This window comes from Notamacropus eugenii, chromosome 2, assembly GCF_028372415.1.
Source record: "Notamacropus eugenii isolate mMacEug1 chromosome 2, mMacEug1.pri_v2, whole genome shotgun sequence".
Lineage (NCBI taxonomy): Eukaryota > Metazoa > Chordata > Mammalia > Diprotodontia > Macropodidae > Notamacropus > Notamacropus eugenii.
The window spans coordinates 6,218,015-6,245,282 of NC_092873.1; the positions used below are offsets into that span (position 1 = coordinate 6,218,015).

The following is a 27,268-nucleotide window of genomic DNA, read 5'->3' on the forward strand; positions in this document are numbered from 1 at the left end:
GACCTTACCCACTCTATTGTTCCTGATTATTTACCTGGTAGTACTAATGAGAAACTTCTCACCATTGCTGCATTTATTAGGATCCCATTCCTTTGCTCTCCTATTTTTACTATGGGATCTATTCTTGCTAAATATCTCCTACATCTCAATCATGCTTCATAAATTCATTGTGAACTCCTTAACTGGCAGACAACCCATTTCCTTCTTAGTTGCACAGCTTAGGTCTTCTTCCTTCTCTTCTTTGAAGCAACAAAGGTTGTTTTGCTAATGGCCATGTCCTATGACTGATTTTTGACCATCTGTCCCTTCCCCCCACCCCACAATGGCATCACCATAATGCCAGTATGGTTTTTTTATTTTTTATTTTTAGGGCCAGCAGTTGGCCCACTATCTACAATCTGAGGAATCAGATCACAATATTCATCCTTGAAAACATAAAAATATTAAGAAATATATCTTTGAATACATGTATTTTGTGCAGGTTAGGTAGCCTAAAATGGTTAGACACAGCACCAGTACAATATTCCCCAGAAAAGCACCCCTTTAGACATAGTGTTACGTTGAATACAGTAAATCAATCATTTATTTTCACCCATCGACAAGTTGTTACTCTCTGCTGTGAACTATCATGACAATAGCCCGTGGACAACTGTGTCATCAGAGGTATGAATGCAAAGCTAATTTGTCACCTGAGCAACAATAGATAAGTTTAACTAAAAGCTACTCACAGCATGGTTGAGTTGTTTCTCAATCTACACATATGGGGGCACCTTCACACTTCCATGTCTTTGCTTCCACTCAGCATTATTATGATCATGTCCTTTCTTTACTTGTACAACCTTAGCAATTCATAAAACACTCTACAGGCAGTCCTGGGTTAGAATTCCAAGAAATATTTCTGTTTCCCTTGGCAAGAAAGGTTTAATCTCCTTTTATCTAAATTTTCTCATTTTTAAATGAAGCAATTGGACATGATGATCTCCAAGGCCTAAAGCATCTATGTTTCCCAAAGCAGCAACAGCCCAATTCACACTCCATCCAGAAAACGCTACAAAAATGGTTTCAGTCCATTGAGGTGAAGGGAAGACCAGTCTGTCACACAATAACCATTTATTGGGCACATTTTATATGATGGGTTCTGTGCTAAGTGTTGGGGATAAAAATAAAGGCCAGTCACAGTCCACTGGAGAAGGCAGTAGGCAAAGAAAGAAAGAAACAAAGAAAGAAAGGAAGGAAGGAAGGCAGGAAGGAAGGAAGGAAGGAAGAAAGAAAGGAAGGAAGAAAGAAAGAAAGAAAAATAGACAGACAGATAGATAGATAGATAGATAGATAGATAGATAGATAGATAGATAGATAGATAGATAGATAGACAGGAAAATAGAGTAACATCTCTTCCACAAAACAATAATAAATTCTTAAAACTCAAGAAGCTTATATTCTAATATAGGTACACAAAATATGAAGGGGAGGCAGAAATAGGGTCACCACATCTTGTACAATCATTCCTTAATTAATGGAACCTGAAGAGGGACAGAAGTGAGAAGCATGCCTGAGATACTCTCAAAAATTATAATCCTGTCCATTGATACACTGATCAAGATAATAGGATTCAGAGAAGTATCGCCCCAAGGTAGGTGGGCAAGAAACCAGGTAGGAAGCTATAGTAGGCTAGAGAGACAGCTAAATAGAATCAAGTGAGTAATATGCCCAGAAATTCCTCAGCAAATAATGCCTTGAAAAAAGCAGGAAATCCTGAATTGAATTATTGAACTCAATTGAAGTTACTGAATCCATCAGTTGCTTAGATGTATAAATGTACAAGTTGCTTATAATAAGTTCCTTAAATATTGCAAAGAAGTTGTGGGGTGGCATCAATATTGGGAGCTTCCCATTCCAAAGAAATCAAAGAACCTTTCCTTATCTCTATCACTAGAATGAACTTGTTTCATTATGTAAGACTCTTTGTGGTCCCATTTGGGGTTGTCTTGTTAAAGATACTAGAGTGATTTGCCATTTTCTTCTCTAGCTCATTTTTCAGGTGAGAAAACTGAACCAAGCTGGTTTAAGGACTTTTTTAGGTTTGCACAGATAGTACATGTATGGGTTCAGATTTGAAATAAAGACAATGAGTCTTCTTGCCTCCAGGTACACTTATATCTCCTGTGCCACTTAGATACTGAAGCATCGAGCTCTCTGTAAAAGGTGAGGCAAGTTGATATATTTGGAACTATAAATACGGGAAAATTCATGTGTATCAATAAATATTTAAGATATAAAATGGTGAATTGTTTTATTTATTAAATTATAAAATGGCACATTAATGTTACTTTGTTGTTGTTCAGTCATTTTCAGTATTGTAAGAAAAAAACTAAATCAGTATTGATTCCGAAAATGAAGTTGAAAAAACTCAGCTATTATGGAATATTTATCAGATTAATATGACAGAACAGCAAAATATAAACTACTGGAAAGTATATGGAAAAGTAGGGACACTAAAGCATTATTGGTTAGGTTGTCAACTGGGCCCAACCATTCCAGAAAATAATTTGGAACTATGCACAAAAGTCTACAACACTGTATACCCTTTGACTCAGCAATCACACTTCTGTGGCTACTTCATAAAGACATCAAAGAAAAGAAAAAGGAGTGATATATTCAGAAATATTTATAGAAGCTCTCACGTGATGAGAAAGAATTAGAAATTGATGGGATGCCCATCAATTGGGAACAGTTGAACAATTTGTGGAATATGATTGTGATGGAATACTACTATGCTATTCGAAATGATTAGGAGGATGATTTCAGAAAAAAAAAACATTTGAGGAGACGTATCACCTCAGAGTTATTTGATCTGAGCAGAATCAGCAAAAGAAGGGAATTAAAACAACTATTTGTTCACTTTTGATATTAAAAAAATTAGTCTTAAATATTCTCCCTCCTACATGGCCACTTAGAAAGCAAGCAATATATCCATTACACATGTGACATCGTGTATGTATACAAGTCCACTTTAGCTATTTCACAAAAGTAAGAAAAATAAGTGAGAAATTTTTATTTCCATTTTTACTCAGAATTCTTTAATTCTTTCTTTCGAGGTGGATAGCATCTTTCCTCATGAGTCCTTTGGAATTTTCTTGCCTCATTTTACTCACCAGAGTAACTAAGTGTTTCACAGTTGATGGTCATTACAATATTGCTGTTCCTATCTGCTCACTTCACTTTGTAGCAGTTCATCTAAACCTTCCCATGTTTTTTTGAAACCATTGCCCTCATCACTTCTTACAGTAAAATTGTTCTCCATCACAATCATATAGCATGACTTATTCATTCATTCTTAATTTGATGGGTATCCCTCCAATTTCCATTTTTGTGGCACCACAAAAGGAGCGTCGGGAAATATTTTGCATATGAAAGTACTCTGGCAGAAGGTGGGTCTTGAAGGAAGCCTGGGAAGTTAAGAAACTAAGTGGATAGGGCCAGGCACTCCGAGCTTCAGAGGCCAGCTAGTATAGAGGTATAGAGACGATGGATAATGTTTGTCATATCTAGGATCTATGAGTGTACAGGCGGGACTGTAGAGTTTGTTGAGGGGGATAAGGTATAAGAAGAGTGGGAAAATGGGAAGGGGTAGGGGTAGGAACTGTTTTACATGCCAACTAGAAAACATTTTTTGGAGTCAATCAGAGTTCATTGAGTTAAAGCTGATATTTTAATGAGCCTGAAGGGAGAACATTTTCACCATGGTGTTTATACAGTACATACATCTGATCTAATTATCCTCAAGGGATGGGTCAGAGAATGCCGAGCAACCCAGGTATGATGATGTTTATCTTGAATTCTCTGGTGACTTCAAACTACCTTCTCCAAAATACATTGGACAATATATTTCACCAAGTTCTATAACAAAAGAATCATCATAAATCTCCAGAATGCCTACAGGTTCAGTAGTTTAGACTTCATTGCCTTGCCATACTTTTGAGCCTTCCAATGAGAATAAAATTAATTGGTGAAGAAAGAGATAGTCTCCAGATTCTGTGTAGAATTTTAAGGAGGTAGAAAACCTAATGACAATAACAACTGGAAAGTATACACCTCAAAACAAATAACTCAGGTATTTTCACTATGATCATGACTATTTTTCTTTGTGACTGGTCAACTTGCTCAGGTTCTTAAAATAATGGTTATGATCTCTGTGCAAATGATTCTCTTTTCTGAGAGGTTGTTTGGCATCATACTGTGAATAGTATGGTGGATTGGAATTAAGGCTTTTGTCCAAATTCTTCTTCTTGCTCTTATGAAGTGTGTAATCTTTTTGGCTTCCCTCTGAGTCTATTTCTAATTCTTCCTGTATATATCAGTTGTACATACTTCTTTACTTGTTTTCTGCTCTTCGTTTACTGTGAGATTGTTGAGGTCATGGGCTGTCTTTTGACCTTTTATTGTAATCCCATTGCTACCCACAGTGTCTGGGACATAGCAGCCACTTAAGAAATACCTGTTAGCTTACTGTGACTAGACTATGGGCAAGCGTCAGCCTCACTGAATGCCCCCTTAACATGCCCGTACCATGTGTAGAGTGTCATTTTGAGGCTCATCTGGGATGATATAGGGAACATACTTATGAATCTCAAGAGTGTTATGTAAATAGGAGTCCTTTTTATTGCTCTGATCCACGATATGCCCCAATTCTGCTTTTGATTAAATGTAAATTAATTGTAAATTTGTATTACTGATCCCAGGGAGAATTGGGCAAGAGGTTCAGTTCCTTATTGCACTTTGTCTGTATCTTAATCTTTACAACGGAGTGCTGCAAAGATAACTGGAAGACATCAAAATTCCGAGTTTCAATTGCAATTTTACCTCTCAGTTTCCTCCATCTCCTCATTTGTAATTTAATTTTGTTCCATAAATTCAATAGAAGGAATGCAAAATTTGGAAACAAAAGACAATTATCTATCCTAGGCTTTGTCATTTACAACCTGGAGAACCTAGACTCAGTCACCACATATTCTGTTCTTCCTTTGTTAAAAAAAAAAAAAAAAGGCCTAGATAACTGAGCTCTAAGCTTCCTTGAAGTTTTGAGTTTGTGTTCCTCTGATCATATTTGAAAGAGGCATTCAGAGAGAGATGAGGGTCTTCACCGAGGGTCTCAGCAATTCCCCACCTATTTTCAAGAAGGTGTATGATCTTCAGTGACTCTTTCAGGTGGAGGTCACTTTTTAATGGCTTGAAGTAGGTGCTAGATCTCCTAGCTTCTTCTGCCTGGAAAATTGGTATTTACATTTGCAGAAAATAAAACAAATTAATTACACAGGGAAAATTAAAATGAGGAGATTGCTGACATGACCTAACACCCTCGAAATTTTATTTTTCCTTATTGTCCTCTGAGAATTCCAGGTCTGTGACTTCTTTCTCCCTTTTGGTTATTTAGGGGAAACAAGAAGCCTGGAACACAGGAACATGGTTTGTTTGTATATGTGTGAGAATGTGTGTGCAAATGTGAATGTGTATAGGTGTGTGTCTGCTACAGATAAATGTGTATAGGTTTGTCTATAGGGCAGGAGGTGAGATTAAGCAGGTCATTGAATTCAGGGTCACTGAATTTTGTCAATATTGTTAAAATGGTTGAATGTTGGGATATTTGGAAGATTGGAGAATGAATTCTAATGTTGACTTGGGGGTTTAGGTCTTGGGGAAAAGTTGAGAAACAGGATGAAGACTAGCACGGTATTTGTGCTGAAGTGGAAGTGTGATATAGGTATATCTATCCATCCATTTACCTAGCTATCATCTATATAGCTATCTCTGTATCTATCTATCTATCATCTATCTATCTATCTATCTATCTATCTATCTATCTATCTATCTATCTATCTATCTATCTATCATCTTCTGTCTCTCTATATGCATATATACATGTATTCTCACATATATAAACATATGAACATTATTTCATATATATAAATATACACAAATGTTTTTCCAAATGTAAAATACTTATGTATATATAGATACATATGAATATATATATACATATATGTATATCTGGATATTACTCTGTCAATATCTCTATTGATCTCTGTAACTTCTATTTAGATATCTATCTATTTATTTATTTACTATATGTGTCTCTATATGTATATTTTTATATGAGTAGATTCCTCTATCTCTAGCTCCATGTCTTTCTATCTCTCTCATCTCCATCTCTGTCTCTACCTTAGCATTACCTCTGTCTTGTCTGTCTACATTGGTAGACATAGTTTCTTCTCTAGCAGGTGCCTGTAGAAATAACTTCACTGCCCCATTCCTAATTCCTTTTCAGAGTCAAGTAACTTTCAGTAGTTTATACTCATGGTAACTGATCAGGTAAATGGATTACTTTCAAACAAGAAGAAATAGTATTCAGAGGTTATATAAATAATAAATGTCACCTCTGGTAGGGGCAGTGAAGATTGTATTGTTCAATCAGCTCACTTTACAGATCCTGGGCCTAATGCTTAGGGGAAGCAGGAAGTGAGAGATGAAGAGGCACTAAGGGGGAAATGCCAAAGAAGGGGTAAAACTTTACCCAAAGAAGGTGTAAAACTAACTCTAAAAATCAGACCTCTCAAATTCCCAGGTCCATTTTCTGTTTACCGAACCAGATTTAAGGCATGGGCTTGCCTCTGGCTTGGTCTTATCTAAGTAGCATAAAGATGTTCTCAGAAGAACAGGAGGAACCCTATTCACCTTATTTACAAGAAATATTCTCAATGATTGAAAACAAAAAGGGAATTTTTGGACTGGGAATTTTTCAGTTTGATGAACAAAAAGGCTTCTGCTAGCCATCAATTTGGGAGCACAAGTGGGACATCTGTTTCTTATCAGAAAGCAAAGTCAATGTGGATACTTAGCAAAAATGAGGAAGCACATCTAAGCAGTAAAATGTTGACCAACTGCTTACCGGTAAACTCAGAATCAGCACCCTAGAAATGCCTGGCAAATGCAAAAAGTCTGGATTTCAGAGATGAGTTAGTAAAGGAAACACACCAAAATATGAGAAGCATTTTGGAAATGATGACATTTCTCCTGTGTCTGATTCTTTTTAGTTTAATAGTAGGACATAAATCTTAAACCATATATCTTGATCATTTGAATAGAGGATAGAATCATCTAACATCTAGGTAACCCCATAAAGAGTGCTGCATATGAAGTCAGGAAGACTCAATATGATGAGTTCAAATTTGACCTCAGACACCTATTGGCTTTGCTACCCTGGGTAAGTCATTCAAACCCATTTGCCTGAGTTCCTCATCTGTTAAATGAGTTTTGGAAGGAAATGGCAAACCCTCCAGTATCTTTGCCAAGAAAAAGCACAAATGGGGTCATAAAAAGTTGGATACAACTGAAAAATATCTTAACAACAGAGTCATCACACTAGTTTCATAGCTCTTTGTATTTCTATTATTTTTTTTTGTGAGAGAGACGGCATTTAGAGTCAGAATAATTGTTTTCAAGTTCAGACTTTGCTATTAATGATCTTTCTTTCTTTATAAAAAAGACTGAATCAGTTTGGACCTTGTATTCCCAACCTGTGAAACCGTACTATCAATAAAATTAACTGAATTTAAATAATGTTTGAATATTTTCAAATCACTTTCCTGAACTCAATCCTTTGAGATATGTACTGAAAGTATTACTTTCCCTAATCCTTATTTTTCATTCTCTCTATCGAGATCTATAGATTTATATGTATATTTTTCTATAGATATATAGATGTGTGCTTGCAAATGCAAGTATTTATATGTGTGTATAAATGTATATATGCATGTACTCACATATATGTGTGTATATGCACATGTACACACATGCATGAAAATTGTTTCCAAACTCGGTTCTGATAGTCTGCTTTATTATCTTTATTGTGGCACCATTCATTTTCCCAGTGTTCGTAATATATAACTTCCTCTGGTCATTCTGTAGAGCCAAGTATTTAAAACTCTGTTCTTGAATTGTTTGACACAGCTTAGCTGCATCTTTTCTACTGCAAACTCCACCTTCAGCTGGTTTTGGTATTAGATGAGTGAGATCATTCTTCTGTTCAGGATTAATGGACAGAATAGCTCTCAAGTTCTATCTGAATAAATATTTTAATTAATTCTCTTCAACACTGTTTCTGCTACTCATAGTGTGATTTGATTTTAGTTAGTGTCCAGCTCACCAGGAGTAATGAGGAACCTCTCAATCATCACAGAATTCCTCCTCATGGAGTTTTCCAGCATGTGGGAGCTACAGGTGTTACATGCTCTACTGTTCCTGATGATTTATTTGGCTGCCCTGATTGGCAATCTTCTCACCATTGCTGCAATTGTTACTGACCCACAGCTTCACTGTCCTATGTATTTTTTTCTGAGCAACTTATCTGTACTGGATATCTGCACCATCTCGGTCACTCTTCCTAAATTCATTGTGAATTCCTTGTCTGGTTCTCAGTCCTTGTCCCTCCTTGGCTGTGCTGCACAGATCTTGTTCTTTCTCTTTTTTTCAGCAACAGAATTTGCTTTGCTTTTGGCCATGTCTTATGACCGCTTTGTGGCCATCTGCCACCCCTTGCACTATGGCAACATTATGACTCCAGCCCGCTGTGTCTGGGCAGCATCTGGTTCATGGCTCAGTGGGTTCATTTATTCAGCTGTACACACAGGGAATATGTTCCGCCTGCCCTTCTCAGGATGCAACGTGATCCATCAGTTTTTCTGTGATGTCCCTCACGTCTTGAAAGTCTCAGCCACTGATGTGTTTAATACTGAGTTTGTATTAATTGTAGCAAGTTTGTGTTCTTTGTCCTTCTGCTTTGCCTTTTTAATTGCATCCTATGCTTGCATCTTCTCCAGTGTGCTCAAGATTCCTTCTGTGGAAGGACGCTACAAGGCCATTTCAACCTGCTCCCCTCAGTTGATCATCCTCATCTTATTTCTCATTTCTGTAATGATTGCAGTCCTCAGGGAAACATCAGACACATCATCTATCCAAAACCTCTTAGTTGCAGTGGCTTATACCATAATCCCCCCATTTATGAACCCCATCATCTACAGCCTGAGGAACCAGAAGGTCGCAGCTGCCATGGGCAAAATGACCAGGAGGATTTTTTTTCACCAAGAAAGAAATTTTCATCCTTGATGCCATAAAATAGCTGAAAAATAGGTATTTGCTCTGTCAAATGTGTAAGAGTATACATAGGGCAGGCTAAAAAGGAGAGAAATGGCACCAGAAATATAACACCCTAGAAAATAGGCCATTATATGACATGTTACATACGATGGAATCAGTCAGTCATTTATTTTCACATAGCAGAGACTCATCTTTCAAGTGGCTACTGTGAGTAATTATCAAGACACTAACCCACTGTCTTTGGGCAACCGTGCCATCAGAAGAATGGATGGGACACTCGTTGATCCCTGGAACAATGGTAGATGAGCTTAACCATAACAGCCATCAGGATCATTGTGTTGTTTTCCCCACTTAATGTGCTACTTATCCTCTTACTTTCATCTTTTTTGCTTCCAACCATCCTTATGATGGTAATGTCCTTCTCCATCTTTGTCTGCTGAAGATCTCTTTATCCTTTAGATACATACAAAATACATATATGCACACACATACACATATGTATCCATAGAAATATATGCATACCCACACCTAGCCATATATATATATATATAAAACATATGTGTGTGGGGGTGGGGGTGTGTAAGTATTTATGTATATATATGTATATAATGTTTCCCTTGGGAACTTAAACTCTTTGTTCCTAAGTTTGTTCGTATGTAAAATGAGAGGTTTGGGCTTGATGACCACCACAGTCCCTCCATCTAAATGTTGATGTGATGATCTTGTACACAGTTTTTCTCTATTCTTCAAGCTGGAAGTAATCTTTGATTGTACTTAATTTTAAGCATAATTATCTTTGCCCCTATGTGTTAACTTTGTTTTGTTTTCTACAACATCTATAAGTAGTATATATCTCTCTATATCTCTCTTGTTGGATTCTGTCTTCCTTTCACTTGCATACAACTGGGTCAGAAAACAAAAATAATGGCTCTTTTGAAGTGCATTGCACGTGTATTGCTATGGGCACAATTTGAAGTTACAGTTATGAAAAATATGGTAATTGGTTCTAGTCCAAGGGAAATATCTCAAGTGAAGCTAAAAAATGCAGTCACCTCAGGGGATTACTTGTATTAATTAGGAATTAGAAAAACTTCTTTAGTGCAAAGATTATTTCAGTTATGTCTTTATATCCTTATTACAGTTTTTGTTGCACCCAGTAGGTACACCATAAATTATTATATATTAATTTCAAACTTATTGAGAAGAATATCCTTCTTTTGCTTTACTTTATATTTTCCTATCACTTAGTATTTCATCTCTTTCTTAGGAGGCAAGTAATGAAAATTTGTTTAATTGAATAGGAGAGGGGAACAGACAGAGAGAGAGTGACAGAGAGACAGAAAGAAAGATGACAAAAGAGACAGATTGCAGTATGAATGAATGGGTGGATGGATGGGTGGATGGAGAGAGAAAATAATTTATTAGTGATCTATTTATGGATTCTAAAAAGAGAAATGTAGATGGCAAAATAAAGGCAGAGACTCACCTGCTTTACCCAATTTCCCTCCAAAAACTGTAAAATGATGCATCAAATAAAATTCAAAAGTGACATAAGCAACAAAAGCTCGGGGTAAAATAATTTTATAGCCCAAGACAACTTATAAGGTTGACAGGAAATATCTTTTTTACCAGAGTGTTTGTCATGCTTGGATTTCAGTACAACGTTGGCCGCACCCTGGAAAGCCAGGAGTGGGCCATGGGACTGGCTGCATTATTTCGATGTTTTGGGACAGGAACTCACTATTCAGCAAACATTACCAAGAAAACTGGAAAGCATTTGGCCAGAAACTAGGTATACAGAAACATCTCACTTCATATACCAACATAAATAAAATAAGTATATACTTCAGACATAAAGACTGATATCACAATCAAATTATGGGAGCATGGAATATTTTATCTGTCAGATTTGTGGATAAGGAAAGAATTTATGATCAAATGAGATAGAGGGTATTATAGTAGACCAAATGAATAATTCTGACTATGTTAAATAAAAAAAAAAAACTTTCTACTTGATCAAAACCAATGTAGCCAAGATTAGGAGAGTAGAAAACTCGGGGGGAAATTACAGTAAGTTTCTCTGTTAAAGGTCTCTTTTCTCAAGTATATAGAGAAATGAGACCAATTTATAGGAATACAAATCATTTCCAGTTGATAAATGCTCACTATTTATTAGAGAAAAGAACTCTGAGGTACTAACTCACTTCCATTGGATTGGTTAATATGACAGGAAACGTTGTTGGAAGGGGTTATGGAAAAGTTGGAACAATAATGCACTATTGGTAGAGTTGTGAACTGGTTCTGCCATTCTGGAGAATAATTTAGAACCATGGCCAAAGGGCTATAAAATCGTGAATACCATTTGGCACACTAATACCACTACACAGTCTATCCAAAAATTTCAAAAATTAAAAGAAAAGGAAATATGTATGATGATATTTATAGCAGGTCTTTTCTGGTGGGAAAGAAGTATAAATTCAGGGGACAAATATCAATTGGGGAATGGCTAAACAAATTGTGGCATATTATTGTTATGTGATACCATTGTCTATAAGAAATGATGAGCAGGAGGGCTTCAGAAAAACCTGAGAAGACTTATATAAACTGCTATGAAGTGAAGTGAGCAGAACCAGGAAAACAGTACACAGTAACAATACTGTAATCAGCTGTGAATGATTCAACTGTACTCAGCAATTCAATGATCCAAGATGTAATGAAAATGTTATCTGTCTGAAGAAAAAGAATTGGAGTCCAAATATACGTCAGAATCTACTGTCTTTTATTTTACTTCATTGTTTCTCTTGCCTGTGTGCATGCTATTTTGTCTGTGTTTTCTTTTGCAACTGTTTAATACGGAAACAAGTTTTGTATGACTGCACATATAATATCTCTATCACATTGCATGCCTTTTCAGGATGGTCCACGAAGCGACAGAGAGAATGAAGTAATTTGGAAATCAGAATTTTATAGAAAGACTGTTAAAATTGTTATTAGATGCAACTCGATAAAAATCATGAAAATTATCTCTTAGAAAAATTAAAACAAGAGCTGGGAATACAAACATCAGTTATCCAGGGGGATCTAGGATACATCATTCTCATAGAAGAAGACAAAGCACAAAGGGAAGTGAAAGTGGAAGTGGTTATACAGGGGTAGTGATGTTGGTCAAAAGCTAATAAAGTCCAGGAAGTAAGTTGAGCTAGTTGTTAAGTCAATATTGAGAGGATCCCTGATAAAATGGTTGTTCCTTTCCTCCCCTTGACGTTTACTCTCAGATATAATTAGAACTTAGTTTTACTATCTCAATTATACCCATCTAGTAAATTTTTTCATGATGTGTCATGTAATTTGTCATGTAAGTCATATCTGTGAATAAGACTTAATCATCTATTAGATTGTATGGTCCATAAGGGTAGAAAGGAGAGTTTAATTTTAATGGTGAATTTTAGGTCACATGATGTAAAGGAAATGCAGATCTTTATCCACTGTATTGCTCCTGATTATTTACCTGATAGTACTGAAGAGGAATCTTCTCGCCATCACTGCAGTAATTACCGCCCCGCATCTTTGTTCTCTTATTTTTTCTATGCAACTTTTCCTTGTCAAATATCTTCTACCTCGCAGTTATGCTTTATAAATTTATCGCTATCCCCTTGACTGGCAGTCAATCCATTTCTTTTCATTAAGGTACAAGTCCTATGACTTTTTGTGGCCATTTCTCACTTGACATCATGATGATGTCAGTATACTCTCTTTGGGCAGGAGCTGGCTTGTCACCTGCAGTTTGAGGAATCAAAAGATCACAGTTGCACTGGCAAGATAATTCAGAGGGCACTTTCCCCAATAAATAAACGTCCATCCTTGAATGCATAAAAAGCTAAGAAATGTCTACGTTTGTCTACAGTAGCATAAAATGTGTAGATATAGCACCAGAACAGTACTCCATAGAAAAGCACCCTTTTAGACATAATGTTACATTGAATAGACTAAATCAATCATTTACTTTCCCCATCCTAGTTATTGTCTGTAGTGAATTATCATGACACCAACCCACTGACTTTGGGTAAATTTATCAGCAGAAGAATGAATGCAATACTAATTCATTCTCTGAGCAACAACTGAGCAAAGAAGTTTAGCCAAAAGCTCCTTTCAGGATGGTTGTGTTGTTTCTCTACCAACACATATCAGGACTTCACACTTTTATGTCTGTTTATACTCATTGTCATGATGCCAATATCCTTCCCCTATCTACACAAAATTGACAATTCATAGACTGTTGTGAGGGCAGTCCTGAGTTTGAATTTCACAAAACATTTGTTTCCTGTGGCAAGAAAGGCTTAATAACTTTTGACCTAAGTTTACTCATTTTTGAATGAGTTAGTTGGACATGACCTCTAAGGACTAAAGCATCTTCTGGCAGTTTATTTTCCCCAAAGCAGTAACTCAGCTTGAATTTACAGGGTACCCAGAAAAATTTGCAAAAATGATTTCAGTCCATTGAGATGAAGGGAAAACCAGTCCGTCATTCAATAACCACTTATTAAGCACATTATGTGATGAGTTCTGTGCTAAGTACTGGGGATAAAAAGGTCAAAGACAGTCCCTGTTCTCAAAGAACTCACAATCCAGTGGGGAAGACAATAGATATAGGTAGATAGATAGATAGATAGATAGATAGATAGATAGATAGATAGATAGATAGATAGACAGATAGATAGATTCATACATACATACACACATGAGTACATAATAGAGCAACCTCTCCTCCAAAAAACAATAATAAAGTTCACAAATTCAAGAAACTTCATTCTAATAGAGGAAGACAAAATATGAAGGGAAGGTAGAAATAACATCACTATATTTTGTCTAGCCATTCCGCAATTCATTGGGCCTGAAGGGAGACAGAAGTGAGAAGCAATCCTGAGATACCCTCAGTACTTACAACACTGGCAAATGACTCATCAATTAAGAAAATAGGATTCAGAGAAGCATTATACCAACGTAAGTGGGCAAGAAACCTGATAAGGGGGAGGAACCAAGACGGCGGAGTAGAAAGATACATAGATGCTTAGCTCCTACCCCACAGCCCATAAAATACTTGTAAAGAAGAACTCTCAACAAATTCTTAGCCACAGAACAACGGAGTGGAGGAGATTTCTGTTTCAGAGAGACCTGGAAAACCGACAGGAAAGGTCTGTTGCACACTGGACCCACAGCACCAAGAGGAGCAGATCCGAGCAGGTTTCAGTGATGGAATCTCCAGCAGCAGCACAGGTCCCTCAACCCGCAGGCACCAAAGGTCAGCGAAAGGGTCTTCTCGGCTGGTCAAGAGGGGAGCAGAGTGTCCCCATAATTCAGGCCCCCTCAGGAGACAGCAGCAGAGACGGCAGCAGATAAGGGCTCCCAAAGGAGGCATTGTTGAAGGTCTCCACATAACCCCCCTGAGGGAACTAAATTCCATGTGGCAGCCCTGTCCCCACCAGAGCAGCTGAACTTAATCTCACAATGAATAACAGCCCCACCCCTGCCGAAAGCCCTAGAGGCTTGGGAGCAGCATTTGAATCTCAGCCCCAAGTGCTGCCTGTGCAGAATGAGAGGCGAGGTGATTGTGAAGAGGAAACGCAGAAGTCAAGTAACTGGCTGGGAAAATGCGCAGAAAAAGGAAAAAAAAAATAAGACCATAGAAGGTTACCTTCTTGGGGAACAGGTGTCTCCTCCCATCCTTTCAGATGAGGAAGAATGAGGCATACTGTCAGAGGAAGTCAAGGCACCTGCCTCCAAAGGGGACTTAAACTTCGCTCAGGCAATAGGAGAACTTAAAAAGCAGGTTAACAGCTTACTAAAGAAAAACTGAAAATTGCTGAGGAAAATATTGGCTTTAAAAAGGGGCTAACTCAAATGGGAAAAGAGATCCAAAAAAGCCAATGAAGAGAAGGAGGTTTTAAAAAGCAGAATTAGCCAAATGCAGGAGAAGTTTCAAAAGCTCACTGAACAAAATAATTCATTGAAAGAGAGAATTGAGTTCAGGGAAACGAATGACTATGAGTTAAACCAAGAAGTTAGTAAACAAAACCAAAAATTTGAAAAAATAGAAGATGAGGTGAAAGAACTCATTGGAAAAACAACTGACCTTGAAAATAGATCCAGGAGAAAAAATTTAAAAATTATTGGACTACCTGAAAGCCATGATAAAAAAAAAGAGCCTAGACATTATCTTCCACGAAATTATCAAGGAAAACTGCCCTGATGTTATAGAATCAGAGGACAAAATGGATATATAAAGAATTCATCTTTCACCTCCTGAAAGAAACCCAAACAGAGAAACTCCTACGAATATTGTGGCCAAATTTCAGAGTTCCGAGATCAAGGTGAAAATACTGCAAGCAGCTAGAAAGAAACAATTTGAGTACTGTGGAAATACAATCAGGATAACACAGGATCTGGCAGCTTCAACATTAAGGGATCGAAGGGCTTGGAGTGAGATATTTCAGAAGGCCAAGGAACTGGGATTGAAGCCAAGAATCACTTACCCAGCAAATCTGAATATAATACTTCAAGGGAAAAATAATCATTCAGTGATATAGTCGAATTTGAAGATTTTCTGTTGAGGAAAAGACCAGATCTGCATTTAAAAATTTGACTTCCCAAGACAAGAATCAAGAGAATCATGAAAACATAAACAGAAAAGAAAAATCCTAAAAGACTCTCTAAAGCTGAATTGTTTACATTACTACGTGGAAAGAAAATATTTGTAACTCTTGAATCTTTTCTCAGTATTTGGGTAGATGGAGAGAGTGTACACACACACACACACACACACACACACACACAGATAGAGAGTACAGGGTGTATTATATCAAAAGAGATGATATCCACATACACACAAAAAAATAAAATAAAAATTAAGGTGTGAAGGATGAAAATTCCGGCAAGAGGAAGGCAGTAATGGAATGGGGCAGGCTACAACTCATAAAAGAGATAAGAAAAATCTTATTCAGTGGAGGAAATAAGGGAGAAGGGGAGAGAGACAGAAAATAAAACTACTGTCCCCACGTGTGGCTGAAGGAGGGAATAACATGCTCACTAAATTTAATAAGAAAATTTGTATACATTACAGGGAAGTAGGAGAGGAGGTGACAAGTGGAGCGAGGGGAATGTTAGAAGAGAGGGCAAATGGGAGAAGGGAGTCACTAGAAATAAACACTTTCGAGAAGGGACAAGGTCAATTGTAGGGGGCAAAAAAGAGGGGGATAGGGTAGGTCAGAGGGCAATATAATTACTATTACACAACATGATTACTATGGAAGTCTTTTGCAAAACAACACATATTTAGTCTGTATTGAATTGCTTCCCTTCTCAGTGGGACTGGGGAGGGAGGGGAGGAGGGAGAGAAGTTGGAATTCAAAGTTTTAGAAACGAATGTTGAGAATTTTTATTGCATACAATCTGGAAATAAGAACTACAGGGATAGGGGTATGGAAATTTATCTTGCCCTGCAAAAAAAAAGAGAAGATGGAGATAGGAGAGGGGTGGGGTGTGATGGAGGGGAGGGTACATTGAAGGAAGGAGTAATCACAATGCAAGGTTTTAGGAAGCAGGGGGAGGGGAGTGATGGGGAGAAAAATTGGACATGTTATAAAGTGAGGTAAAAGCAGTTAGTATTAAAACAATTGACTGAATTACTTATTACTGAGATTAAATCAGTGACATCTTTAGTTTGGAGAAAGAATTTCAGTCTAAATTTCCTAGAGGAAGGTAACCTCGGGTAAAATCTGGCATTGATGGAAAAGTCAAGGTTTTAATGGTAAATTTGATTTTATGATTGCCATTTAATCAGGAACTAGAACATGTATAGAAAGATATGTAAGCCACTTAAGACTTGCCTCAAAAGATGTTCCTTAGCCAAAGTGAAACTATAATCATATTTGAAGCCTGGTTATTGGAACTCGCCATTTTTAGATGCTATGGGACTATTAAGTGAATGTTCTTCTGAGTCTAACTCCAGGTATGAGTAGCAAGAAAGGCGATCTGAGCCTCCAGTACATGATGCCAGTAAGCTGATAAGATGCTGGTGTGAACTGGGTAGGCGACCTCAAGGGAAGGGTGAGAGAGTGGCTGTTCAGCATGGGCTGAGGTGGGATTCTCCTCACTCAATTTCCCCACTGACACCTGGCAGACTTTGAGCCTGACTGAATGCAAGTGGATAATCTAATCCTGCCTGGAGTTGAAATAAAGTTGGGGAGATACCGTATCCCTGCAATGTCCTTACTATTGGTGGCAATTTCCTATAGTCAAAAGGTTTGTAAGCTTAATACCAGATCTAGTCAATTACAGATTATGGGTAGGGGAACATTCAAGGTTGTCTAAAATTAAGCTATTAGGCATAGGCCTCTAGACCAACAACATTAAGTTAGGGTCCTTTAATTCTTAGTATTACCATGGAGACAATTAGGCCAAGAGCTTGTGAAATTAGCAACATAAATGTTATCTGTGTCTCAGTTGGTTAATATGTTTTTTAAAAACATTCTTTTGTGGTCCATATTGTAAATGCTTTAAAAAATGTGTCACCTGACCAAAAGTTTGAATTGAATCTGTTATAAACTGTGTTAAAAAAAAAAAAAAAGAAACCTGATACGGAGGTAAAGTAGGCTAGAGAGACAGTGAGGTAGAGTCAAGTGGGTAACTTGACTAGACCTTCCACAAGAAATAGTGCTTTGGCAAAGTAGGTAATCTTCCATAAGTTATTGAACGCCTCAGTTCTTTAGAAAACTCATTAAATATATAAGTTGCAAAGAAGTTGTAGGTTGACATTGAAATTGGGACTTTGTTTAGTTTAGAGTTCATAACTCAGTGAAATCAAAGACCCTTTCCTTATCTCTACCACTAGAAGAAACTTGTTTTATTGCATTAGACTCTTGGTGACCCTGTTTGGGATTGTTTTGGTAAAGATACTGGAGTGATTTGTCCTTTCCTTCTCCACTTCATTTTTGAGACAAGGAAACTGAAGCAAGCCAGTTTAAGTACTTTTTCAGGTATGCCCAAATAGTAAATATATAGGTGCAGATTTAGCTAGAGACAATTAGTCTTCTTGCCTACAGTACAGCATTATAGCTCTTGTGCCACGTAGATGCTGAGACACCTATCTGTCTGGAAAGGAAAGGCAAGATGATCAATGAAGTATAAATACTGGAAAATTCAAGTGTATCAATAAATATTTTAAAAAGAAAAAGGTGTATTTTTTAAACTAATTTATAAAATGACACATTAATGTTACTTTGTTATTGTTCAGTCATTTTTCTGTACTATAAAAAAATTAAATCACTATTGACTCTAGAAATGCTTTAGAAAATCCGAAACTATTAGGCATCATGGCATGTTAATCAGATTAAGTAATATGACAGAAAAACGAAATATCACCTTCTGGAAGGTGTGAGGAGAAAATAGGGACACTAAAGTACTGTTGGTTAGGTTGGAAACTGTTCCAACCATTCGAGAAAATCATTTGGAGCTATGCTCAAACTCTATAAAACTGTGTATACCCTTTGACTCAGCAAATCCACTTCTACGGCTATTTCACAAAGAGATAAAAAATAAAGTAAAAGGAGTAATACATACAAAAATATTTATACAAGCTCTTTTTGTGATGGCAAAGAATTACCAATTGAAGGCATGCCCATCAATTGGGAATGGCGGAACAAAGTGTGGCATATGATTGTGGTGGAATACTATTGGACTATAAAAAATGATTAGGAGGATGATTTCTGGAAAAAAAAATAACCTTAGAAAGACATATCAACTCATGCAGAAGTAACTGAGCAGAATCTGGAAAAGAAGGGAATTAAAAAATATATATTTCTTTATTTTTGACATTAAAAGAAATGAGTCCTAAATTCTCTCCCTCCTACCCCTGCTCTGGTCACCTAGAAGCAAGAGGTATGATATCCATTATTCATGTGAAATAATTTAAGACACATGTCCACATTAGCCATTTCACAAAAAAGAAGAAAAGTAAATGAGAAATTTATATTTCCATTCTTGCTCAGAATTCATTAATTCTTGCTTCGGAGGTAGGTAGCATTTTTCCTCATGAGTCATTTGGAATTATATTGATCAGAATAACTGTTTCACAGTTGATGATCATTACAATAATGCTGTTCCTGTCTGCTCACTTCACTTTGTAGCTATTCATCTGAGTCTTCCCATGTTTTTTTTAAACCCTCACCCTCATCATTTCTATAGTACAATAACTATCCATAACAATCACACACCACAACTTGTTTAGAAATTCCATATTTGATAGGCATGCCTCCAATTTCCAATTTTTTGCCACCACTAAAAAGTTTCTATAAATATTTTTGTACATTGAAGTCCTTATCTTTTTTCCTTACTCTCTTTGGGGTATATTCTTACAAAAAGAAGTGTTAAATAATAAAATTTTCAAAAGTGATTTTGTAATTGTGAATAAGTGAATTAAAAATTTAAAAACAAACAGTGAAATCACATTATCTTCTGAGAATAAATAAACCATACTACTCACATCTTTTTATTACAGCACTGATTGAAACCTATGCTTGGAGGGCAGAATCATGACCTCTACACCTTCCATTTAATGAGGGAGTCTAACACTGTCTTCTCCTTATTTCCTGCCAGCTTCTCTGACTTTGTCTTCTCCTTCATGCCCTTATGCTAGGTACTTTCTCCCCTTCATCTACCTCCTCCCATTTCCCTTACACTTAACAGCGTGATTGGCACATAGTAAGCTTTCAATAAATCTTTAGTTGTTCTTGACAAAGACCCTCAAGGACTGACTTTCAATAGCCTATAATTTTTGGCTGATATTTTATTGTATTTTATGGCAGTTAATACACATGTATTGAGTGTGTCGAGCACCATGCTGTGCACTAAGAATACAAAGAAAGTACAAACCAGTCCCACTCTCCTGAGTTCACATTCCAATGAGAGAGACAACTTGTCAATAATTAAGTACATGCTAGACACATACAGAGTAGATGGAAGGTAATCTGAGAGCAGCAGGCACTAGCACCTGGGGGAATGGAAAAGGCCTCTGGCAGAAGTTGGGATTTGAATTGATTCTTGAGGGAAGCTAGGGAAGCTAAGGGGTAAGGTGAAAGTGCAAGGCGCTCCAAGCCTTGGGGACCAGCCAGTGTAGTGGTACCGAGATGGTGGAGATTGGGTGTCATATGGAGGATCTATGAGTCAACAGGCTGGGCTTATGGAGTGTGTTGAAGGGGATAAGACATGAGAAGAATAGAAAAGTAGGAAGGGGTAGGGGTAGATAGTGCTTTATATGCCAACTGGAGAAGTTTACTTTTTTTTTTTTTTTTGAGGTAATCAGAGTTCAGTGAGTTATGGCTGATTTTTTAATGAGACTGAAGGGGGAACATTTTTCACCATGTTGTTTATACTGTAGACTATATCCTACCTAATTATTCTCGAGGGATGGGTCAGAGAATCTATAGCAATCTAGGTATGATGATGTTTATCTTAAATATCCTGGTGATTTCACAGCACCTTCTGTAAAACACACTAGACATTATATTTCAACATGTTCTACACAAAAAAATCACCCAAAATCTCCAGAATGCCTACAGGTTCAGCAGTTTAGATTTCAGTGTCTTACCACATTTTTGAGTCTTCCAGTGAGAATGGAATTAATTGGTGAGGAAAGAGATAGTCTCCAGATTCTGTGTAGAACTGCAAGCAGGAAGAAAACCTAATGATAATAACAACTGGAAAGTATAAACTTCAGAAAAAATAACCCAGGTATTTTCACTATGATTATGATTGCTTTTCTTTTTTGACTGGTCAGTTTACTCAGGATCTTCATGTGTGAACTCAAAATCCTGGTTATGTTCTCTGTGTAAGTGATTCTCTTTTCTGGGAAGTTGTTTAGTATCACACTGTGGATAATCTGGTGGACTGGAATTAAGACTTCTGTCCAAATTCTTCTGGCTTGTATAAACTGTGCAATCTTTTTGGCTTCCTTCTGAGATTATCTCCAATTCTTCCTGTATATGTGTGTATATCTCTATATCTACAGAGTCTCTGTCTCTGTCTCTGTCTCTCTCTCTCTCTCTCTCTGTCTCTCTCTCTCTCTCTCTCTCTCTCTCTCTCTCTCTCTATATATATATATATATATATATATATATATATACAATTTGTGCATACTTCTTTACTTGATTTCTCCTCCCCAATGACTGTGAGTTTGTTGAAGTGAGAGACTGTCTTTTGCCTTTCTTTTTAACCCCAGTATGTGGGGACATAGTAGCCACTTAATAAATGCCATTGATTTACTCTGACTTGACTATGGGTAACCTCCCATTAACGTGCCTCTACCATGTGCATAGTATTATCTTTATAACTCACAGACTCATTTTGAGACTCATCAAGGACAATGTATGTAACATACTTTATGAATCTCAAGAGTGTGATATAAATGAGTCCTATCTGATCAAATGATGATAGACCTCAATTCTACTTCCAGTTAATTGTAAATTTGCATTATTCATCACCAGGGAAGTTGTGCAAAGAGATTAAATTCCTTTCTGCATTTTTTCTGTAACTTGATCTTTATGACGAAGTCCTGCAAATATAACAAGTACATGGGAACTCTGAGCTTCAGTGTCATCCCATCATCTGTAATTTCATTTTGTTCCAACAAAGAAGGTTTGGCCTTTTGAATGAATTCAATGGAGGAGGTGCAGAATTTGGAAGCAAAAGATAGTTGTTTAACTCGGGCATTGTCATTTGCAACCTGGGGAACATAGAGACAATCACTGTATGTCTCTGTTCTTTGTAAAGAAAGGGCTTGGATAACTGAGCTCTAAGCTTCATTGCAGCTTTGAGTTTCTGCTCCTATGATCATATTTGAAAGAGACATTCAGAGAGAGATGATGCCACCAAGGGTCTCAGCAATATTCCCTAGCCATTTTCAAACATGATGTGTGACCTTCATTGACTCTTTTAAGTGAAGGCCACTTTTGAATGGCTTGAAGTAGATGGTAAATCTCCTTCCTTCTGCCTGGTAAATGGGCATTTATATGAGTAAAAAATTAAGCAAATGTTGCTCAGTCCTCAGTGAAAATTGAAAGGAGACTGCCATTATGGCCTAAAACCCTCTAAACTTTAATTTTGTAATGTTGTCCTCTGAGAATTCTAGGTCTGTGGCTTCATTCTCATTCTCAGAAGCCTGGAGCAAAGCAATGTGTATTTTGTTTATATATGTGTGAGTATGTGTTTGTAAATGTGAAGGTGTATAGGTGTGTGCCTGCTGAAAATTAATATATATAGGTCAGCATATAGGGCAGGAGTTGAGATTTTGCTAGGTCAGTGAATTCTGGGACACTGAGTTTTGTCAGTGCTGTTAAAATGGTGAAACTGTGAGACTGAATGATAGGATATTTGGAAGCTTGAAGGATGAATTCTGTTTTTGACTTGGGATTTCAGGTTTGGCAGGAAAGTTTGAGGAAGAGGTTGATGTCTAGAAGAGCATATTGCTGAAGTGGAAGTGTGATATTGGTATATCTCTCTGCATGTCTGTCAAATTATCACGTCTTTCTCTCTACATATATATATATATATATCTCCTCATATATATGAGTATATGAACATTATTTTAAGTTTATAAATATATATAAAGTTTTGTTTTCATGTAAACATTTATGGACATATAGATATAGATATATATAAACATATATGTATAATAGGTTATTACTTCAATATCTGCTGCTGTCTGTAGCATCCATCTATATATCTTATCTATTAATTTATTTATCTATCATCTCTCTCTATGTATGTTTGTATATCAATATATTTCTCTCTATCTCCACCTCCATTTCTCTCTATATCTATCAGCTCCACCTTAACCTCTAACTTAGCTCTGTCTCTGTCTTATCCATCTACATTGGTAGACACAGTTTTCTCTCCTGCAGATGACTGTAGGAAAAAATTCCTTGTTCCATTCCTAATTCCTTTTCAAAGGCAATTAGCTCTTGCGGTAGTTCATCCTAATGGTAACTAATCAGGGGAATAGATTCTTTTAAAAAAATAAGAAATAGTATGCAGAGATTACAGGAATGCTAAATGTTGGCTCTGGTCAGGGCAGTGTGGAGTATATCACCCAAAGAGCTGATTTTACAGATCCTGGGCCTGATGCCCAGGGGAAGCAGGTGAAAGAGGAAGACCTGACAGTAAGGGTAAAATGTCCAGGAAGCGACAAAATTAACTCTAAAAAGCAGATCTCTTGAATTCCCAAGTCATCTTTTGATTATTGAACCAGATGGTAGACATGGGCTAGCCTCCAGCTTGGTTTCGTCTAACTAGAGGAAAGAGCTTTCACAGGAACAAGGAGAAACTTATTCATCTTAGTTACAAGAAAGATTCTCAATGACTGAGGCTAAAAAGGGAATTTATTGGGATGGGAATTTTTCAACCTGAAGAGCAAAAAGGTTTCTGCTAGCTATCAATTTGGAGTCACAAATGGGCCATTTGTTGCTTTTCAGAAAACAAATTCGATGTGGACACTCAGCAAAATGAGGAAGCATATCCGAGCAGTAAATGTTCACCAGTTGATTACTGGTAACCTCAGAATCAGAACCCTAGAAATGCCTGCCAAGTGCAAAAAAATCTGAACTACAGAGATGAATCAGCAAAGGAAACAAAATTATGACAATCATTTTTCGAAGTGATGACATTTCTCCTGTGTCACATTCTTTTTAGTTTAAGGGTAGGACATATTGATCGTTTGAATGGAGGACACAGTAATTGAGCAGCTAAGTAGCATTACAGAGTGTTGGGCCTTAAGTCAGGAAGACTCGCTTTTGTGAGTTCAAATCTGGTCAGAGATATCTATCCGTTGTGTGATGCTGGGCAAGTCATTTAATCCCATTTGCCAGAGCTCCTCACCTATGAAATAAGCTTGAGAAGGAAACGGCAAAGCACTCCTGTATCTTTGCCAAGCCAAACATAAATGGAACTATGGAAAATTGAATACAACTGACAAATGTTTTAACAGCAGCAACAACAACTGAGTAATAGCTGTTCCTGATTCCATAACTTTTTGTATTTCTATTTTTTATGAGTTAAACTTCATTTAGAGTCACAATAATTTGTTTCAAGTTGGGAATTTACTACTAACTGTCTTTGTTACTTTATACAAAACACTGAATCAGTTTGGGCCTTGCCTTCCCAAGGTGTTAAACAATGTTATCAAGAAAACTAACTCAATTCGTATAATGTTTAAATGTTTTCCAATCACTTTCCTGAACTCAATCCTATGAAATATGCAATAAAAATATTCATCTTTTCCTCATCCTCATCTTTCATTCTCTCTTTCTACCTGGATCTATAGATCAATAAATACAAATATAGATAGTTCTATAGGTATGTACATGAGTGTAGGCAAATACATGTATTTATATATGTGTGTACTCCTACGTGTGTGCATTTGTGTGCATGCATGCACATGTAGGAAATTAATTTACATCCTTAGTAAGAGTAACTGAGATGGTGCAAATGTCCAATGGTATTATAATTTGTAGTCGCAAAATTCACTTTCATAGTGTTCATAGTGTATAACTTTCTCTGTTCATTCTGCAGAGTTAAGTATTTAAAACTCTGTTCCAGCATTGTTGGATGCATCTTAACCTCATCTTTTCTACTGCAAGTTCTGCATTCAGCAGGTTTGGGCATTAAAAGAAAGTGATTTTGCTTTTGTTCAGGTTTAATGAAACAGAGTAGCTTTCAAGTTTTATCTGAATAATTATTTTAATACATTGTTTTTTTCAGCATTTTTTCTGCTACTCATACTGTGATTTGATTTTACTTAACTTCCAGCTCACCAGCGGGGATGTGCAACCTCTCAATCATCACAGAATTCCTCCTCATGGAGTTTTCCAGGACACGAGAGCTGCAGGTCTTATATGCTCTGCTGTTCCTGCTGATTTACTTGGCTGCCTTGATGGGCAATCTTCTCACCATTGCTGCAGTTATTTCTGACTCACACCTTCACTGTCCTATGTATTTTTTCCTGGGCAACTTAACCTTACTGGATATGTGCACCATCTCAGTCACTCTTCCTAAATTCATTATGAATTCCTTGTCTGGTTCTCAATCCTTGTCCCTCCTTGGCTGTGTTGCACAGATCTTCTTCTCTCTCTTTCTTTCAGCAACAGAGTTTGCTTTGCTTGTGACCATGTCCTATGACCGCTTTGTGGCCATCTGCCACCCCTTGCACTATGGCAACATCATGACTCCAGCCCGCTGTGTCTGGGCAGCATCTGGTTCATGGCTCAGTGGATTCATTTATTCAGCTGTACACACAGGGAACATGTTCCGCCTACCCTTCTCAGGATGCAACGTGATCCATCAGTTCTTCTGTGATGTCCCTCACGTCTTGAAAGTCTCAGCCACTGATGTGTTTAATACTGAGTTTGTATTAATTGTAGCAAGTTTGTGTTCTTTGTCCTTCTGCTTTGCCTTTTTAATTGCATCCTATGCTTGCATCTTCTCCAGTGTGTTCAAGATTCCTTCTGTGGAAGGACGCTACAAGGCCATTTCAACCTGCTCCCCTCAGTTGATCATCCTCATCTTGTTTCTCATTTCCATAATGATTGCAGTACTCAGGGACACATCAGACACACCACCTATCCAAAATCTTTTAATTGCAATGGTCTATACCATAATTCCCCCATTTATGAACCCCATTATCTACAGCCTGAGGAACCAGAAGGTCGCAGCTGCCATGGGCAAGATGATCAGGAAGATCTTTTTTCCCAAGAAAGAATTGTTCATCCTTGAAAACAAAAAAATGGGTGAAGAATATGTATTTGCTCTGTCAAATGTGTGAGGTGAAACAGAGAGTAGGTTAAAAAGGAGAGAAATGGCACCAGAATTATACCACCCATGAAAACAGACCCTTAGATCAAACATTACATGGGACCGAATGAATTAGTCTTTTATTTTCACAGAGCTGAGACCAATTCTTCAAGTGGTTATTGTCGATAAGGGAATTATGATGACATCAGCTCGTTGTCTTTGGACAACAGTGCCATTAGAAGAATCAGTGGTTCACTCATTGTCCTGAATAATGGTATATACGCTTAATCAAAAGCAGCCATCAGGATGATTGTGCTGTCTTTCCCACTTAATGTTTTGTTGCCTTTTTGCTTTTGTCTTTTTTCTTCCATTCATCTTTATGGTGGTAATGTCCTTCTTCTTTGCCTGTTGAAGATCTCTTCATCTTTCAGATACACACACAATACGTATATACACACACATACACATATATGCACACAGAAATATATATATATACACATAAATAGTCATAAATGTCTGTATATATGTATATAGTGGTTCTCTGGGAACTTAAACTCTTTGTTCCCAAGTTAGTTCATTTGTAACATGAGCATTTTGGACTTGTTCACCACCATCTAAATGTTGATGTGATGATCTTGCACAAAATCTTTCTTCATCCCTCAAGGTGGAAGTAATGTTTCATTTTACCAAATTATATGCTTTACTTTTATTTTTTCCTGTGAGTGTATTGAGTTTTATTTTCTACTATATCTGGAAGCACCTTATTTGCTCTGGTGGATTATCTGTTCCTTTCTATTGCAAACAACAGCAAAAATAATGACTCCTTTGAAGTGACCATGTGCATTTCAGTTGGCAAAATTTGAAGTTACAGTTTTGAAAAATGTGATAATTGGTTCTAATCTAAAGGCAATATCTGGTGCAATATAAAAACTGCAATCCCTCACGGGGTTTATTATTTACACTATTAGGACCCAGCTAAATTCTTTTTTTCTGTGCACTGAGTGTAGTGACCTTAACGATGATACACAATATAGGACTTTAGGCTTCTTCTCCCTGCTACAGGGATGTATTGGGACAAATACTTCCCATTCAATTCAAGTATGACCTTGCCTACAGCCTTAGCAGCATCAGTGGAACCAGAGAGGATGTTTTGTGCAGCACCACGCCCATCACGTCACAGCTTAGCAGAGGGGCCATCTACTGTAGTCTGGGTAGCAGTAATGGCATGGACTGTAGTCACGAGTCCTTCCACAGTGTTAACGTTATTAGGAATGACCTTGGC

General features: G+C 37.1%; 2 protein-coding genes across 2 annotated transcripts; both read left to right on the forward strand.

Moving 5' to 3' along the window:
• The first annotated feature begins 8,208 nt into the window (after positions 1-8,208).
• Positions 8,209-9,159, forward strand: LOC140522080 (olfactory receptor 14I1-like). Its single transcript, XM_072637116.1, has one exon. The coding sequence runs from the start codon at positions 8,209-8,211 to the stop codon at positions 9,157-9,159; it is 951 nt and encodes a 316-aa protein (XP_072493217.1).
• Positions 9,160-25,018: 15,859 nt separating this feature from the next.
• On the forward strand, positions 25,019-26,017 carry LOC140522081 (olfactory receptor 14I1-like). The gene has a single exon (XM_072637117.1). The coding sequence runs from the start codon at positions 25,019-25,021 to the stop codon at positions 26,015-26,017; it is 999 nt and encodes a 332-aa protein (XP_072493218.1).
• The last annotated feature ends 1,251 nt before the right edge of the window (positions 26,018-27,268 follow it).